Raw genomic sequence first — 17,838 nt, forward strand, 5'->3', positions numbered from 1 at the left:
TGAGGGGCATATTGAGTCCATGAAAGATTGAAATTTTTGTCCTAAGTTAGCGGAAAGTGAGACTTTGTGAGAAAAAAAATCAAAAAAAAAAAAAAAAAAATCAATTTCCGCTAACTTATGCAAAAAAAAATTCTATGAACTCGCCAGGCCCCTCATTGAATACCTTGGGGTGTCTTCTTTCCAAAGTGGGGTCACATGTGGGGTATTTATACTGCCCTGGCTTTTTAGGGGCCCTAAAGCGTGAGAAGAAGTCTGGGATCCAAATGTCTAAAAATGCCCTCCTAAAAGGAATTTGGGCACCTTTGCGCATCTAGGCTGCAAAAAAGTGTCACACATCTGGTATCGCCGTACTCAGGAGAAGTTGGGGAATGTGTTTTGGGGTGTCATTTTACATATAACCATGCTGGGCGAGAGAAATATCTTGGCAAAAGACAACTTTGTATAAAAAAATGGGAAAAGTTGTCTTTTGCCAAGATATTTCTCTCACCCAGCATGGTTATATGTAAAATGACACCCCAAAACACATTCCCCAACTTCTCCTGAGTACGGCGATACCAGATGTGTGACATTTTTTTGCAGCCAAGGTGGGCAAAGGGGCACATATTCCAAAGTGCACCTTTCCGATTTCGCAGCCCATTTTTTACACATTTTGATTGCAAGGTACTTCTCACACATTTGGGCCCCTAAATTGCCAGGGCAGTATAACTACGCCACAAGTGACCCCATTTTGGAAAGAAGACACCCCAAGGTATTCCGTGAGGGGCATGTCGAGTTCCTAGAATTTTTTATTTTTTGTCGCAAGTTAGTGGAATATGAGACTTTGTAAGAAAAATTTTTTTTTATAAAAATCATCATTTTCCGCTAACTTGTGACAAAAAAAAAAAGTTCTATGAACGCACTATGCCCATCAGCGAATACCTTAGGGTGTCTACTTTCCGAAATGGGGTCATTTGTGGGGGTTTTCTACTGTCTGGGCATTGTAGAACCTCAGGAAACATGACAGGTGCTCAGAAAGTCAGAGCTGCGTCAAAAAGCGGAAATTCACATTTTTGGACCATAGTTTGTAAACGCTATAACTTTTACCCAAACCATTTTTTTTTTTGCCCAAACATTTTTTTTTATCAAAGACATGTAGAACAATAAATTTAGTGAAAAATTTATATATGGATGTCGTTTTTTTGCAAAATTTTACAGCTGAAAGTGAAAAAATTTCTTTTTTTTTTGCAAAACAATCGTTAAATTTCGATTAATAATAAAAAGTATAAAATGTCAGCAGCAATGAAATACCACCAAATGAAAGCTCTATTAGTAAGTTGCATGACCGAGCAATAAACGGTGAAAGTAGTGTAGTGCAGAAGTGTAAAAAGTGGCCTGATCATTAAGGGGGTTTTAGCTAGCGGGGTTGAAGTTGTTAAAATAAATAAAAAAAACACTAGTTTTAGTAGTACACCTAAAACACAAGGGATCTTTCGGAAAAAAAATTATCAGTTTATCCGGAACGAAATCCTTGTCCATAAAGGCATATGATCCATGTAATACAGAAGCGTTAATTTAAACATAAATTTGGTTTCCCTTAGTCCTAACAGCAGCACAAGTGGGGAGTTCTCCCCTGTGAAACTAGTAGGACAGGTGGAATTTTTGATGACAATAAATTTCCTACCAAGCAATAATTAAATAATTAGTAGAAAACCCACCCCTATAAAAAGGAACACTGCCCATAATTCAGTGCTTTATAACAAGTAGAAACAAACAAGGGTGGGAAATTTGTGTGCTGCTGTTAGGACTAAGGGAAAACAAATTTATGTTAAAATTAACGCTTCCCTTACATCCTAACCAGCAGCACAAGTGGGGACCTAGCAAGAAACCCAACAAATTGGGAGGGCCTTTCCCAGGTATATAATACCGTTCCCCCTAGTTATTTTTTTTTTTTATGAGAGGGCGGCAGACAGAATGGTACGTCCGAATGTCTAGGCAATAGTGTCTAATGTCTAGGCGATAGTGTCTAATGAAAGTGCTGTGGGAGCTCCAGGAAGCCGCAGCACAAATCTGTTCAAGTGGAACGAGATTCCTTTCTGCAAAAGAAGTAGATATTGCCCTCGTGGAGTGGGCGGTAACGAAGGATGGAGGAGCCAAGCCTTGGGATAAAAAGGCTTCCCAGATTGCCTCCTTTACCCATCTACTCGCAGTCCTGTCCAGATAGATTTTTAGCATTCTGGAAATGTCCAAGGAGCGAAGGGCTTCCTCTTCAGGAGATGATGGAGTAGGACATAGGACCTCCCTTGAGGAACCTCCTGAGTAGGGGGTCTTGAGATAATGGTCTACCTAAAGAGGCAGAGAGAGCACTGATGTGGACTCAGAGTAGACAGGCTTAGACCCTTGTCCAGGCCGTCCTGCAGGAATTGTAAAATAGCTGAAAGAGGAGGATCTGAGGGTACTATCTCTTTAGAAACAATAGACAAATTTTCAGACTCCAGCACTCACTTTTTCTTGAAGTTTCAAGTTCTCCGGCTTTATTATCAAACGTGCACAGATACTGTTACGAATAAGAACTTTCGAAACGCGTCAACAGCCTACACCTATGAGAATCGAACCTTGTATTATCTGTGCACGTTTGATAATAAAGCTGGAGAACTTGAAACTTCAAGAAAAAGTGAGTGCTGGAGTCTGAAAATTTGTCTATTGTTTCTGCTTACCTGTAAAGGAGTTTTTGAAAAAACTAGGACACCGGGCACGCGGATATAAATACTATAAAAAACATATGAGCCGGTATCTTTACTTACATACTATCTCTTTACCAGCACACCACTGTAGAAAGAACTTGTGAATTCTTGAGTACGCCTTGTTTGTAGACTCCGCACGGGAGTGTGAAATAGTTCTCAAGACCTCCGCAGAAAGCCCTGTAGCTTCTAGTGGGGGCCTGTCAATCTCCAGACTGTCAGATTGAGTTTCCTTAGATCTAGGCAGGGGCCTGTGTCCTGATACACAAGGTCCTGCCCCGACTCATCTTCATGACCTGGGTTACCCAAGACCTCTTCGGCCAGAATGGTATTATTGCAATGACCGGGGTCTGGTCTTGTCCGATTTTCGTCAATACCCGTGGTATCATGGAAAGTGGAGGGAATATGTATGCCAGCCTGAACCTCCATGGAATGGACAGAGCATCTATCGCCAAAGGGTTGTCCTCCTTGTAGAGGAAGCAGAACTTGTCCACCTTCGCGTACGACCGGGTCGCCATCAAGTCGATCTCCAGAGTACCCCAACGTAGAGTGATCTGGGAGAAGATGTCTCTGTTCAGTGACCATTCGCCTGGAACTGGTAGACCCCAACTGAGTCGATCTGCAACTAAGTTGAGATCTCCCCTGATGTGAACTGCGGATAGGTGGGATAGACTGAGCTCTGCCCAAGAAAGAATTAGACCAACTTCGTGGAGAAGAGGTTGAGATCTCGTACCTCCCTGTCTGTTGATGTAAGCGACCACAGTCGTGCTGTCCGAATGAACTCTCACCGTCTTCCCGCGAATAAGAGGAGCAAAGTGATAAAGAGCTAGACGTACAGCTCTTAATTCTCTCATATTGGACGAGAGAAGCCTCTCCTGTGGAGTCCAGATACCTTGTACTGGACTGTCTTCCAGATGGGCTCCCCAACCTAGAAGGGAGGCGTCTGTGGTCAATGTGATCCAACGAGGTTGAATCAAGGATCTCCCATCTGATAGGCTCCTCCACCATTTCAGTGAGGACCGGACTTTGATAGAAAGGGAGTGAGTCTTGTCCAACCCCTTTGGGTTGTGGTTCCAGACTGCCAAAGGGCCCAAGGAACTGCTTCTGCAGATGCTGACATGTGGCCCAACATCTTCATAAGTGTTCTGATGATCACTCGACGAGGTGCCATGAGAAACTGAGTGGCTCTTATGACTCGATCTTTCCTTTCTGGGGAGAGAAAGAGAGACATCCTTTGAGAATCCACTATAAACCCCAGGAATATCCTGGAAGTGGAAGGCAGGATCTGGGACTTTTCCCAATTTATCAGCCAGCCTAACTGCTGGAGAGTCTGAAGAGCCAGATGAAGATGGGTTTGAAGAACGTCTAGAGACGCAGCTTTTAAGAGCCAGTCGTCTAGATATGGCACGATTTCTAGTCCTTGAAGCTTGAGCTTGGCAACAACCTTGGTAAAGGTGTGGGGAGCGGAAGAGATGCCAAAGGGTAGAACAGCAAACTGGTAATGCTTTACCACACCCCTTATGGAGACCGCAATTCTTTCGGTGAGTTGGATGAATAGGGACACGAGGATAAGCGTCCTTTAGATCTATGGTGACCATAAGGTCTCTGGGATTTAGGCTTTGGGACTAGAAATATGGGGGAATACACCCCCCGCCCTCGTTCGTGGGAGGGAACCTCCTCTAGGGCTTTTTTGTGAAGGTAAAGGAGGACTGCGTCCACCAGGATCTTTTGTTTGATATGGGGTAAAGGTCGGGTTAACACAAATTTCTTCTGAAGGGGAGACAGAAATCTACTGTGTAACCAAACAAAATTATATTTAGGACCCACGGGTCTGGGATTTCTTGCAGCCAGGCCTGCTGAAAAAAACTTAAATGACCTCCGACCGGAGGAGCAGTTGGAAGTTGTGCATTGCATGGAGGGTCTGGAGGGGAAGGGAGCTTGTCTAGCTCAGAACCAAATAGCCTTCCTGGCTCATAGGGTAGGCCATATAAGTTAAACTTGGAGGTGTTATCAGCGACCCATGGTCGTAACCAAAGGGGCCTACGGCTGGCAGAAGAAAGTGCCATACTTTTCGCAGCCAGCTTCAAGTGCTGCGCAGAGGCGTTGCATAGAAAATCCGCTCCTAACAGGAGGGTCTTAAATTGGTCCAGAATGTCCATTCTGGCCACTCCGGCCTCTAGGTCAGCCTGAATTCTTAGGATGCGGGAATGTGCAAAGTCCGCGGTCTCAGAGGAGGCGACAGCTACTGACGTGGAAGCTTCCGCAGCAGAATAGCTGATCACCGTTAGGGGACGCCATGTAGAAAGAAACTTTCAGTTTAGTAGTAATAGTAGTAATAGCTACAGACTGTAGCCTTAGCTCTCAGTAGTAGTAGCAGCCACAGAACTGTAGCCTTAGCTCTCTGCTCAGAAAGAGGAAGTACTCTTCTTGTTGTGGGCTTATAAAGGTGGACTAGCTCCACCTCTGACCTTAGCTCGGCCCCCTCTGCAATAGCTCCGCCTCACTTAAACCTTTCCCTGAAAGCCTAGGAATATTAGCTTTTAAAACATATATATATTACATATATCCTAATTCTGTAGCCCGCGGGGCTCATATTACCAAAATACACCTGCGTTAGGATAAACAAACCCGGCGCGAAAATCGGAAGTCGTCGATGACGCACTTCCTGTCGGCCGTGCAGCAGGAGACGGCGATGAGACGCCGGCGATCCAAGCCCTGTAGGCGGACAGAGTGCTGATAGGCTCCGCCCCTGTAGCCTAGAACTGCCACTACCACAGGTGCAGCATGCGGTGGATCGAGGACCTACGATACCGTAGGCAGAGGGGACCGAGGGCGACTTTTGGCCAGGAGCTAGGACCATCAGTCAAGCGGTAGGAAAATCTTTATCAGAAACGAGAAAAAAATATTTTTAAGTAACAGGCCGCAGCCTGACCCGTCCTACTGTCCCCAGGAACAGAGAAAAAAAAAAGCACTGAATTATGGGCAGTGTGCCCTTTATAGGGGTGGGTTTTCTACTAATTATTTAATTATTGCTTGGTAGGAAATTTATTGTCATCAAAAATGTCATCTGTCCTACTAGTTTCACAGGGGAGAACTCCCCCACTTGTGCTGCTGGTTAGGACGTAAGGGGAAGAGAGAAGCGGTATGTCATCTCAACAAGTTACAGCAAAGAAGGGTGAACATTTAAGACATCAATATGACTGCAAAATGACACATGAAACAGATTTATTGTGTTCCAAGCTAATGAGAGCTTAACTCTCATAATTCTACAACTTTGCCTCCAGAGCATTGCTTGCTCTTTCAAAAAAGGGAAAAAAAAATTCTAGCATTAAAAATCACTGTTTTATAATTGCGAGAATATGTGGTTACCATAGAAACATTAGACTACAGTGTACTTTGGGGACACACACATTTTATCTTCCAAGACACTTAGGGGGCTGTTTTATATAGACTGAAGTGACAATAGTACTAGTAAGTGCCATTCAAGTCAACAGGGATTGTCAAACAACATTGCCAGAAAAGCCTAATAAAGAATAATTCCCTTAATATTTCAATGACATACCTCAGGCACAAATATCTGACACATATAGAAAAATAAACCTGGAAACAAACTGACAAGCAATTTATAAAAGGAAAAGTACAGCGATGAACAGAGGTATTACTCCTAGTTATACTTGCACCCTCAATTTGCAGAACTCGCTTGGGAAATAACTTGTTTTGGACAAAAAGGGACACTGAAATAAAGTTACTGGCCGGCAGAGGTAAAATGTAAAAAAATTCAATCTGATAGATAGTAAGACACCAGTAGGTAAAGTAATATAGAATTCAGGCTTCATGCATCTTAAAGTCCGTGACAACCTGCTTTGTATTTTCTTTAGGTGGACTGGCCCAGTAGAGTACAGAAGCAGCAGAATACAGCTCCATCAGCAGCCAATGACTGCTCACTAGGGTATATTTTTTATGGTAAGAGTCACAAATAGCCAATTTCTCTTTTAATTTTACTAAATGCTATGGGGGTCTAAAATGCCATGTATACTTTCGGGGCAATTTTTTTAATGAATGCATTTTACTAATTTTTGCCTACATTTTTTACCCCTGCGATCATCAATATTAAAAGGCTGGAAACCCCTTTTACCTCTTAAGGACACAGGGCGTACAGGTATGCCATGATGTCCTGGTACTTAAGGACACAGGGCGTACCTGTACGCCCTGTGTATTTCCGATCACCGCCGCGTGGCGGGCGGTGATCAGAGCAAGGTGCCTACTCAAATCATTGAGCAGGCACATTGGGTCAATGCCGAGGGGGGCACCATATCGGAGATCGCGGCAGATTAACCCCTTCTATGCCGCTACATCAGGTTTGTGTTTGAGGGAGCCCATAGAGTCCCCGCGCTGCTGTGGCGGGGGCTCGATGTCTCAGAAAGCAGCCCGATGCTGTGAGGAGGCTGCCCAATGCCTTGCACGGCATTGGGACCTGCCTTCTACAGGAGTCGGGGAGATCCAGCCTCAGGCTGGGTCTCCTAGGGAACCTGTCTGTGCACTACTCACTGTAGTACACGAACAGGCAATGCATTACAATACAAATGTGTTGTAATGCACAGCAGAGGGGATCAGACCCCTAAAAGTGAACATCAGAAATAAAGTAAAGAAAAAAAAAAAAGTTAAAAAAATATGTTTTTTTTATAAAATTAAGTAATAAAATTAATAAAGTATAAAACAATTATTAATAATAATAATAATAATACACCCCTTTGCCCTTATTTTATAATAAAAAATAAATTAAAAAAACACACACATATTAGGTATCGCCGTGTCCGTAATCACCGGCTCTATAAATATATCACATGATCCACCCTGTCTGATAAATACAATAAAAAATAAAAAATGTGTAAAAAAAGGCCATTTGTGTCACCTTACATCGCAAAAAGTGAAACACCAATTGATCAAAAAGGCGTATGCCCCCAAAATAGTACCAATCTAACCGTCACCTCATACCGCAAAAAATGAGCCCCTACCTAAACCAATCTCCCAAAAAAATAAAAAAACTATGGTTCAGAATATGGAGACACTAAAACATAATTTTTTTGGTTTACAAATGCTGGTATTGTGTAAAACTTAAGTAAATAAAATAAAGTATAAAAATGTGCTATCACCGTGTCTGTAAGAACCTGCTCTATAGAAATATTACATGACCTAACCCCTCAGGTGAACACCGTTTAAAAATTACATCAATGATAAGTTATCTTCAGGGTTGAGCAAATCGAAGTATCCAAAGTGGACTTCAATCCGAATTTCAGGGAATATTCGATTCTTTGACTTGCCGCGATGCCGAACTTTCTCGTGCTTTGTGGCAATCAATGAATCAATTTTCCCTGAAATAGTGGTAAAAAAAAAAAAATCATACTCACCTCATCCATTTGAGCGCAAAGAGGCCACTATGGCCATCTTTATTGAAAATCCTGCGCGAAATCCTGTGTTCGGCGACATATAATGTCACTACGCCAGCCAGCGTGATGACATTATCATGCACTTCGCAAGATTTGACGTGGGATCTTCCATCAAGATGACTGTGGCGACCTCATCACGCTCTAATGGATACTTTTTTTTTGTTTTTGTTTTTTTTACTGATTAACCCCTGAAAGCCCTCCTTTTTTATCTCTGATGCCACATTCAGCTATGAACACGGCAACTGAGGGGTCCAATGCCGTTCCCCGTCATTGCACCGGCTACTTACAAAGAAACGCACTTAGGGACGAAGTAACTGAAACCGATTCAAAGATGGAATAAAAATCTTTACTATCTACAGACGTAATCGTTAGATATGAGCACAGAACTTACCCTGTAACTCCCAGACTTTTAATGGTACCATCTCATTAGTGCTTTCAATAAGATGTTTTCGGAATTCAACCAGATTGTCTTTAAGATCCGGGTACATTTGTCTTGGAGAAAAAGCAAAAGAAATAAGGGGACTTAAACACAGGTTAAAATGCTGTATATATTCTAGCATATCATATTGCTGTTTATAGGGAGAAGCAAGGAAATATTTCCGCTGATTAGGTATCTACCTCACATTATCACTTTCTTTTTGTGAAGTAGCAAAAAAAAGTTATGAAAAGTTATGATCGCTATGCAACGCTGAATTCACATCGTTGTGTTTTATATATTTCACTTATATTCAACATAAAAATTTAAAGAATGATCTTCATTTGTTTTTCGAGCATCAATTGTCCTCGGTTTGTGTTGGTTCCATAAGCTTTCATTTATTTTTGATGGGAGAAAAAGTACAACAGACAGGACTAAAGGAATAATTCCTCTGTCATAAATAAGTGAAATCAGACAAAATAGACACAAACTGGGCATAATTGATACAAAAAAATAAAATAAATTCCCATTTCTCTGACATTGAAATGCAGAACACTGCGGTTTAATTACACTTGCAAGAGCATTGTCAGCAGGAACAATCCATATTATGCCACGGATGCATGTGAGAAATGTATTTGATGAGTGTTAGTGGCAAACTCTTGTACAAGCAATGGAAGATGGTGAATTTGCTATAATTATTACTGTAACGACACCAGTTGCATGTAGAATTCCAGTGAGGGAGATGCAATGGATAGGTCTTTAGGTACAGTAATTTATTGAATGTACTTTGAAAAATGATGATAGAGGAAAAGACTGAAGGGCACAGGATATGAGCTCACAGAAAAGAAAAAGCTACAAGATGAATGCCATAATGAACGGCAACCATAGATAACTTCATAAAATCAAATGTCACAAATGTCATCAATGTACACTAAGTGGGTAACAAATATAACACAAAATGCAATTAAATGTATGAGAAACCATAGCAGGGACTGTACACTCCCCGTCTAATATCCTTGGATTTCACTATATGCACTGACATGAAAGGAGTTGTCCTGTCATATATATTGAAGGCTTAACATCAAGATAGGGCATCAATATCAGCGGCAGGGGTCTAACACCTGGCACCTTCAGCTGTTTGAAGAGGAGGCAGTGCTTTATGCAAGTGCTGCTTCTTATTCCTTACATTCACTTTAATGGAGCGAGTACTTGTAATTACAGGACACAGCTGTTAGGACAGGGCTCGACAAATCCCAGGCGCCAGGTCGCCATGGCGACCAGGAATTTAGTCCTGGCGCTTGGGTATTTGTCAGCCCGTTTTCAAAGGTGCCTGGGCGATGGGTGCGGAGCGCTGTTCTGTCCGGAGGCAGCACAGGAGTGGAGATGAGCGGAGAGCTGTGTGACGGTGCCTTAGGTTCCCTATACCCGGCTGCTCTTTGGACACGCTCCCTGCCCATGGCTGAGCGTACGCCGCGGAAGTCCACTGTGACAGACGTGATGAGGAGAAGCGCCGCCCTGCCCCCAGCGGGCTCGGGCCACCCATGTGCTCTATAAGCGGAATGCAGAGTCTGGCCTGGCAGCACGTTAAGCAGCTGCTGTGTCTGATGGGCCGGAGGCCTGACCTGCTGTGCGGGGGCCATAGCGCTGACCTGCGCCCTCCTCGTGGCTCTCAGGTTCACCTGCAGGTAACTTACACGCCTCCAGTGCAAATTACTACTACTCTCATCCAAGTGAGGCAGGAGCCTGAGGTGTCAGCACATGTACACTGTATGCCATAGTCCTATATACTGTACATATATCATGGTCCTGTATACTGCGTATGGAACACAGTATACAGCACGTACACTGAATGTCAGTCATATACTGTACATATATCATGGTCCTGTATACTGCGTATGGAACACAGTATACAGCACGTACACTGAATGTCAGTCATATACTGTACATATATCATGGTCCTGTATACTGCGTATGTAACACAGTATACAGCACCTACACTGAATGTCAGTCATATACTGTACATATATCATGGTCCTGTATACTGCATATACCATACTATACAGCACATGTACACTGCATATGTAACATGGTATACAGTATTATTGGGGGGGCTCTATGGAGAAGTGGGGGGGGGGGAGCACTATGGGGGGATCTACTGGGGGCTTTATGACGCGGCTCCGCCTGGCTCCTAACTTTTTTAGCTGGCTCCTAGATTCCAAGGAAATTTGTCAAGCCCTGTGTTAGGAGATGGCGCATAGTTTAATAATCAGGAAGCAGCACTCGCATGGAGCGCAACCTCCTCTTTAAAACAGCTGAATGGCGGGATGCAAGGTGTTAGACCCCCGCTTATCAGATACCGATGACCTAACCCGACGATAGGTCATCAATAAATATGGCAGAACAACCCCTTTAAGAATTAATGTCTGTCTGATGTTAAACAAAGGTTCTGCAAATGTAGGCAACTGTTCTTGTTATACTCAAATGGATAACTCATCCTTATATTGGAGAAGCCGCACTAGGCCTGTTGTAATCCAGCAGTCAAGGCTTGGGGCAAATATCCAAGGAAGAACACGGAGGAAGTCAACTTGAGAAAGTCTCTTCTGGCTTGACAGAGAATTACTTCTCAACAGATATTATGACCAGGACAACCTTGGATATAGGCCTGATGAAAGATAAGAAGTCACCTTGTTTTGCAATAGTAACTCCTACCTTATGAATCTTGCCATCTTTACTAGGAAAGATCTTTGAGAAGTCCCACACGTCATGCATTTCTTTTCCCTTTCTGGTCCTTTATGAGAACACGATCTCCTACCTTTAAGTACAGTTTGGCGTACTGCCATTTTCTTTGTCTTTGAAGAAGGGTAATGTACTCCCTTTTCCATCTACTCCAGAAACAGTTAGTCAGATGTTGAACATGTTTCAACTGTCTCTGTTATGGATTACCAGAAGTGCATTCTTCTGTCGGTTTGGAACAGTTCCAAGTTTCTGAATGAGAAGGGTCGCTGGAGTAAGAATAATAGCAAATTCAGAATCCAAGGATACAGGAACAAGAGGCCTTATGTTGACAATAGCAGACGGCTTACCTAAAAAAAGGTGGTCAATGTCTCATGAGTAAGCCTTGAGAAATCTGAATCCATGAGCATAGAATCCAATCTTACGAGTGATCATCCTTTCCCATGATCAGCCCATGTGAAAAGCATGGGGATGGTTAAAGGGGTTAACCAAGACTACAATAGATCTCCCAGAGTGGCCGAGCCGCAGTGATTAAGCTTACCGTATCCCCCGCCGCTGGGTTCGGTTTTCAATGCTCCATGGATGGCTCTTCTCCCTGCTGCCCTGAAATCAACATCCTGTTGACAGGGGGCACGTGACCACTGCAGCCAATTGCTGACCACAGCTGGTCCCAAAAATGGTCGATTGGCAATAAATGTGGAGACCAAGCAGGCCAAGAAAGTGTTGCAATATGGAGAAGATATTTCTGGGAAACACGTGTGTGCAGTTTAGCATTATTCAGCCGAAAAATGGGAGCTGGAACCCGTCAAGTGAGGCAATATGTGGCCGAAGGATGCTCTGTACATATCATATGTTAGTGTCCCCAATATCGATACTAGGGGTCACCGACTGTTGTATGTGATGGCTCCCCAGCTCATCACACCAGCAGTTGGGGTAGTGTGTCGCTCAACAGCAAAGGCTGGATGGAAGCACTCACCACAGGGCCTCCAAACTAACGAACCAGCAGGTGTAAACCACTGTGCCACGTGTTCTACCTCCTCTAAGGCCGTTGTCTAAGTGAACCCCTCGATCTTCACAGTACCCCTGATGGTGGGGATAGACTTTCCCAAAGGGAACACCAGGTCGCTATCTCTTGAGGAGGATTGGCACACGAAGTAGCTGGTCCAGGCAAACCAGGAGTTACCTGAGCAAGGTACAAGAGGGTTGTAACCAGGAGCAACAGTGCAGGACCAAAGAATGAGGCAGAGGCAAAGTCAAACAGGCAATAGGTCAGGGCAGGAGTCACAGGTACAGGTCAGGCAATCCGGGTCGAAAACAGGAGAGTCAAGGCAAGCAGGCAGGAATCAAACAGGTAAGGAATACAAGTAAGGAACACAAACAGATATCAGAAACCTTAGCAGGACACAAGGACCTTGACACTGAGGCATCTGGGAAGGGGGCTGAGCCACTTATATATGTGCAGGAGGGCTAGGATTGGTCAGCGAGGTCACATAACCCGAAAGCACAGGAAGTTATGTGTGCCGACTCTTAAGGAAGTGCTGCAGGGAACAAGCAGAAAGAATGCAGTGACCAGGGCTGAGAAGAAACTGTGGAGCGGATCCCAGAACAACAGTACCTACACAGACAGGGCCCAGGACTGCAGCGGTGAATGGGAAGCACTGGCAGCAGATCACCGCTGAACACAGCACCCGGGACCGCGGTGGTAAGCAGGGGAACAGCGCCATACAGCAGCCGCTGTTACACATACTCAAATCCACCTATCGTAGAATCCTAAAATTCGTCACTAACTGTTTCTAATTCATGACATCACTGCAAACGAAGGAGAAGTTGGCTGGCTGTCAATGGCAGAACAAGTAATGGGTGCCATGACTCCAAATTTTCTTCTGCTAAGCGCCTGGAAATGGTCTGGGCAAATGATGAAAGTGCCACCTATGACTGGACAGTGGACAGTGATATTGTGGGAACTGATCGGGCTTGTCAGCAGATCAAACAATCCTCTCTACTGTTGGTCTGTATGGGCCACTTAGAGACACACAATGCGAACAGGCTCCATCTCTCAACACCTACTAAAAGCTAGGTAAGAACAACCTAAATGGCAGGCAATTTGCCAGAACGACCATCATGCATCTCTCAGTCCAATTATACCCCATCTCCAAGTCTGTCAACTGGGCAAAATATCTTTGAGAGGGTTGTAGAGGCATGTGTAGCAGTCAATGATCTCTCACCAAGAGGTACACTACCCATAAGTTTCCTCTGAGAGGTATTTCAGAGGGCAGTGGGGGAAGCACTTCTATGTCCTCTTGTGGCAAGACCCAGGTTAAATATATTTGAACCATTTAAACAGTTTAAGGGAGATTGTAAAATATCTGAATCTTTAATGGCTTATGTTATAAAAAATAAAAAAATGAATTCAGAGAGACACTCAGAAATGTCTTAAAATGTGAGAATTTGGTACTGTACCTATGCAGTGTTTCTTTGCACCTCTTGTGCTAAAATAATCTAATAAGCTTTAAACCTGCTTCTTGCAGGTAGATTCTTGCAATTATATAATGCTACACAACAAAATCAAGGTTTCCTAACTTAAATAGTCGCAGTACAATTACACAATTTAATAGAGAATGGTGTCGATAGCAAATTTCTAAATCACTTCATTTAAAATATAAGCCTGCGTCCATCTGGAAAAAAATAAATCTAGAAAGTCATAGCCACCAGGGGTCTCACTTCCACCTAGAAGACAGAGAAGAAGTGTCGTGTCAGAGCTAGCTGAGACCCTGAGCCTGATTATAATAAAAAAAAAAATATAAAAATAAATGCTTCTACACTGCTTCCGAATTTACAGGAGCCTCCTGCTATTCTGTAAGTGGGATTTCCCCCTCTGTTCTGTAAGCTCTAGAGCTCCAAACAAACATAGTGGGAAGTAAGGGAAAGGATGTGACAGCAGTACAGTGCTGGAAGATTTCAAAGAAGTGATACAACCCCTGCTTCTGAGTGAAATGTATCTCGCTGTGCAACTGAAACAGGGAATAATGGGGCTGAAAAAAACAAGCCCCAAAAAGACAGATTGACAGTTATGATTGTACAAAGAAGCACAGCCATTATGCAAAATTTTTTTGTGTAAAGTAAACTATTCAGTGAACTTGATAACAGATTACCCATTATTTTGGGGCTCTACTTGAATACACTAACTGGACCGAGTGCAGGGAGAGTCGGAAACGTGTCAGTCAAATATATCATTTACATTGTGATTTCAATGGCACAGTCTTAACACATATAGATAAAAGATAACAACATACACAGGTCCGGTCAGTCAAACACAGACTGATTTATAATATTCCACACAGCATACACGGATACAGCTGCCAGTTTGTAAACTTACATCAGCTTATCAAAGTAAAATCCTTGAACCTCTTCAGTGATTCCATCATATGATTTATCCGTGGAATTGTTGGCTGCATTAACAGATCAGAAAAAATAAAAAATAAAAAAAAAAGTCAATTACTAGATACCAGACCAGGGGTCAGCAACGTTCGGCACTCCAGTTGTTGTGAAACTACAATTCCCAGCATGCTCCATAAATTTCTACGGGAGTTCAGAGAAGAGCAGAACAATTCTCTATGATGGGAGTTGTAGTTTCACAACAACTATAGTGCCGGAGGTTGCTTACACCTGTACCAGACTTAAACAGATATTAAAAAGGCATAATAAAAGTTATAATAAATAGTCTATTTTAGGGTGCCATCAGCGAATTGCAGTGCGGATTGCATGCTGCAAATTTGACACCCAGCACCCTGGAACTACACAGTTCTATCCATTGTGCAGTGGATGGAGATGGTTACTGATGCGCTACTCTAATGCACAGGAGGGAGCAGCAATGCAGTAACCGTCTCCATCCACTACAGCTAATGTATGGACGAGTTTTGTAGTTCTGGCACTGAATTCCGACACTAGAGTTTTTCCAGTTAGGCCTATTGCACACGGCCGTTTTTTTCCCCCGTTTACTGGCCGTTTTTTGCGTTCCGTATACGGTCCGTATACGGAACCATTCATTTCAATGGTTCCGCAAAAAAAACGGAATGTACTCCGTATGCATTCCGTTTCCGTATTTCCGTTCCGTTTTAACATAGAACATGTCCTATTATTGCCCGCAAAATAACAGTCCGTGGCTCCATTCAAGTCAATGGATCTGCAAAAAAAACGGAACACATACGGAAATGCATCCGTATGTCTTCCGTTTCCGTTCCGTTTTTTCCTGAACCATCTATTGAAAATGTTATGCCCAGCCCAATTTTATCTATGTAATTACTGTATACTGTATATGCCATACGGAAAAACGGAACGGAAAAACGGAACAGAAATGGAAACACAACGGAAACAAAAAACGGAACAACGGATCCATGAAAAACGGACCGCAAAACACTGAAAAAGCCATACGGTCGTGTGCAATAGGCCTAAAGCTGACTGGTGAGGGAGTCTAATCCCCGCCGATCATATATTGATGGCCTGACCTGAGGCCTACCTTGATAGGCCATCAACTGGAAAATCCTGATATATCCCTTTAAAATCAACCAGATTTGTTCATGATTTTCTACAAAGCAACATGCACAATGAAAACAAGGTTGAAAAAAAAATAAAAAAAATACTACCCAGAGGGTTGCTTATGACTAGACAAAACCTTTAGTTGGGCTATCAAAACATCTTATTAAAAGTTTTTAAGAGTTTCGCCAGGCGTTAGCAGAGCCCACAAATGCCTAGAAACCTGAAAAGGGCAGCGCTGGCACAAAGACACTAAACTGAAAATGAATACTAAGGATGTGAGGATGTACATGATTATGAAGAAAAGACCATGTAGTAGGAGGTTTGCGTTTGGGAAGAAATGTCTGTAGATGGAGTAGAGGAACTTGTCAGAATAAAAACTGCGAACATAATTACAGCCTAATGTGTCAAGAATAGTGTCCTTCTGTGTCCTTTCCAAAAGGCTGACTGCTCTTTTCTAGTAGACAAAACATAAGCATTTCGATTTGATCTAGTGCTTTGTGAGGCAGAAAGTAATTTACATCTGATTTACTGCAATCTTTGGTTTTGGTCTGTAACCACATTATTAGAGAAAAACTGTAAATGAGAATTGCTTGTACATAAAAGGTCAATGAAACTCCCAGAACAAAAATACAGAAGCAGAACAAGAGAGTGTCTAGAACATGGAAATACATTTTTGTGTCATATGGACAGAACGCATAGCCATACAATCAGGTCCATAAATATTGGGACATCGACACAATTGTAAAATTTTTGGCTCTATACACCACCACAATGGATTTGAAATGAAACGAACAAGATATGAGTTAACTGCAGACTGTCAGCCTTAATTTGAGGGTACTTACATCCAAATCAGGTGAACGGTGTAGGATTTACAACAGTTTGCATATGTGCCTCCCACTTGTTAAGGAACCAAAAGTAATGGGACAATTGGTTTCTAAGCTGTTCCTTGGCCAGGTGTGTGTTATTCCCTCATTATCCCAATTACAATGAGCAGATAAAAGGTCCAGAGTTCATTTCAAGTGTGCTATTTGCATCTGGAATATGTTGCTGTCAACTCTCAAGATGAGATCCAAAGAGCTGTCACTATCAGTGAAGCAAGCCATCATTAGGCTGAAAAAAAACTAACCCATCAGAGAGATAACAAAAACATTAGGCGTGGCCAAAACATCTGTTTGGAACATTCTTAAAAAGAAGGAAAGAACCGGTGAGCTCAGCAACACCAAAAGACCCGGAAGACCACAGAAAATAACTGTGGTGGATGACCGAAGAATTCTTTCCCTGGTGAAGAAAACGCCCTTCACAACAGTTGGCCAGATCAAGAACACTCTCCAGGAGGTAGGTGTATGTGGGTCAAAGTCAACAATCAAGAGAAGACTTCACCAGAGTGAATACAGAGGGTTAACCACAAGATGTAAACCATTGGTGAGCGTCAAAAACAGGAAGGCCAGATTAGAGTTTGCCAAACTACATTTAAAAAAAGGCCTTCACAGTTCTGGAACAACATCCTATGGACAGATGAGACCAAGATCAACTTGTACCAGAGTGATGGGAAGAGAAGAGTATGGAGAAGGAAAGGAACTGCTCATGATCCTAAGCATACCACCTCATCAGTGAAGCATGGTGGTGGCAGTGTCATGGCGTGGGCATGTATGGCTGCCAACGGAACTGGTTCTCTTTTATTTATTGAGGATGTGACTGACAAAAGCAGCAGGATGAATTCTGAAGTGTTTCGGGCAATATTATCTGCTCATATTGAGCCAAATGCTTTAGAACTCATTGGACGGCGCTTCACAGTGCAGATGGACAATGACACAAAAGCATACTGCAAAAGCAACCAAAGAGTTTTTTTAAGGGAAAGAAGTGGAATGTTATGCAATGGCCAAGTCAATCACCTGACCTGAATCCAATTGAGCATGCATTTAATTTGCTGAAGACAAAACTGTAGGGAAAATCCCCAAAGAACAAGCAGGAACTGAAGACAGTTGCAGTA

At 42.9% G+C, this 17,838-nt stretch overlaps 1 protein-coding gene across 3 annotated transcripts in view; it reads right to left on the minus strand.

Moving 5' to 3' along the window:
• The window catches only part of UGGT2 (UDP-glucose glycoprotein glucosyltransferase 2), a 421,287-nt gene that overhangs the window by 346,098 nt on the left and 57,351 nt on the right, over positions 1-17,838 (minus strand). For all 3 annotated transcript variants that reach the window (XM_044284938.1, XM_044284937.1, XM_044284939.1), the window contains exons 7-8: positions 14,689-14,761; positions 8,556-8,656 (exon numbers count right to left, since the gene is read on the minus strand). In XM_044284938.1, coding sequence (XP_044140873.1) covers positions 8,556-8,656; positions 14,689-14,761 — 174 coding nt within the window. The remainder of the gene's footprint in view (positions 1-8,555; positions 8,657-14,688; positions 14,762-17,838) is intronic.

The sequence above is a fragment of the Bufo gargarizans genome, chromosome 3 (genome assembly GCF_014858855.1).
Source record: "Bufo gargarizans isolate SCDJY-AF-19 chromosome 3, ASM1485885v1, whole genome shotgun sequence".
In the NCBI taxonomy this organism is placed as follows: Eukaryota; Metazoa; Chordata; class Amphibia; order Anura; family Bufonidae; genus Bufo; species Bufo gargarizans.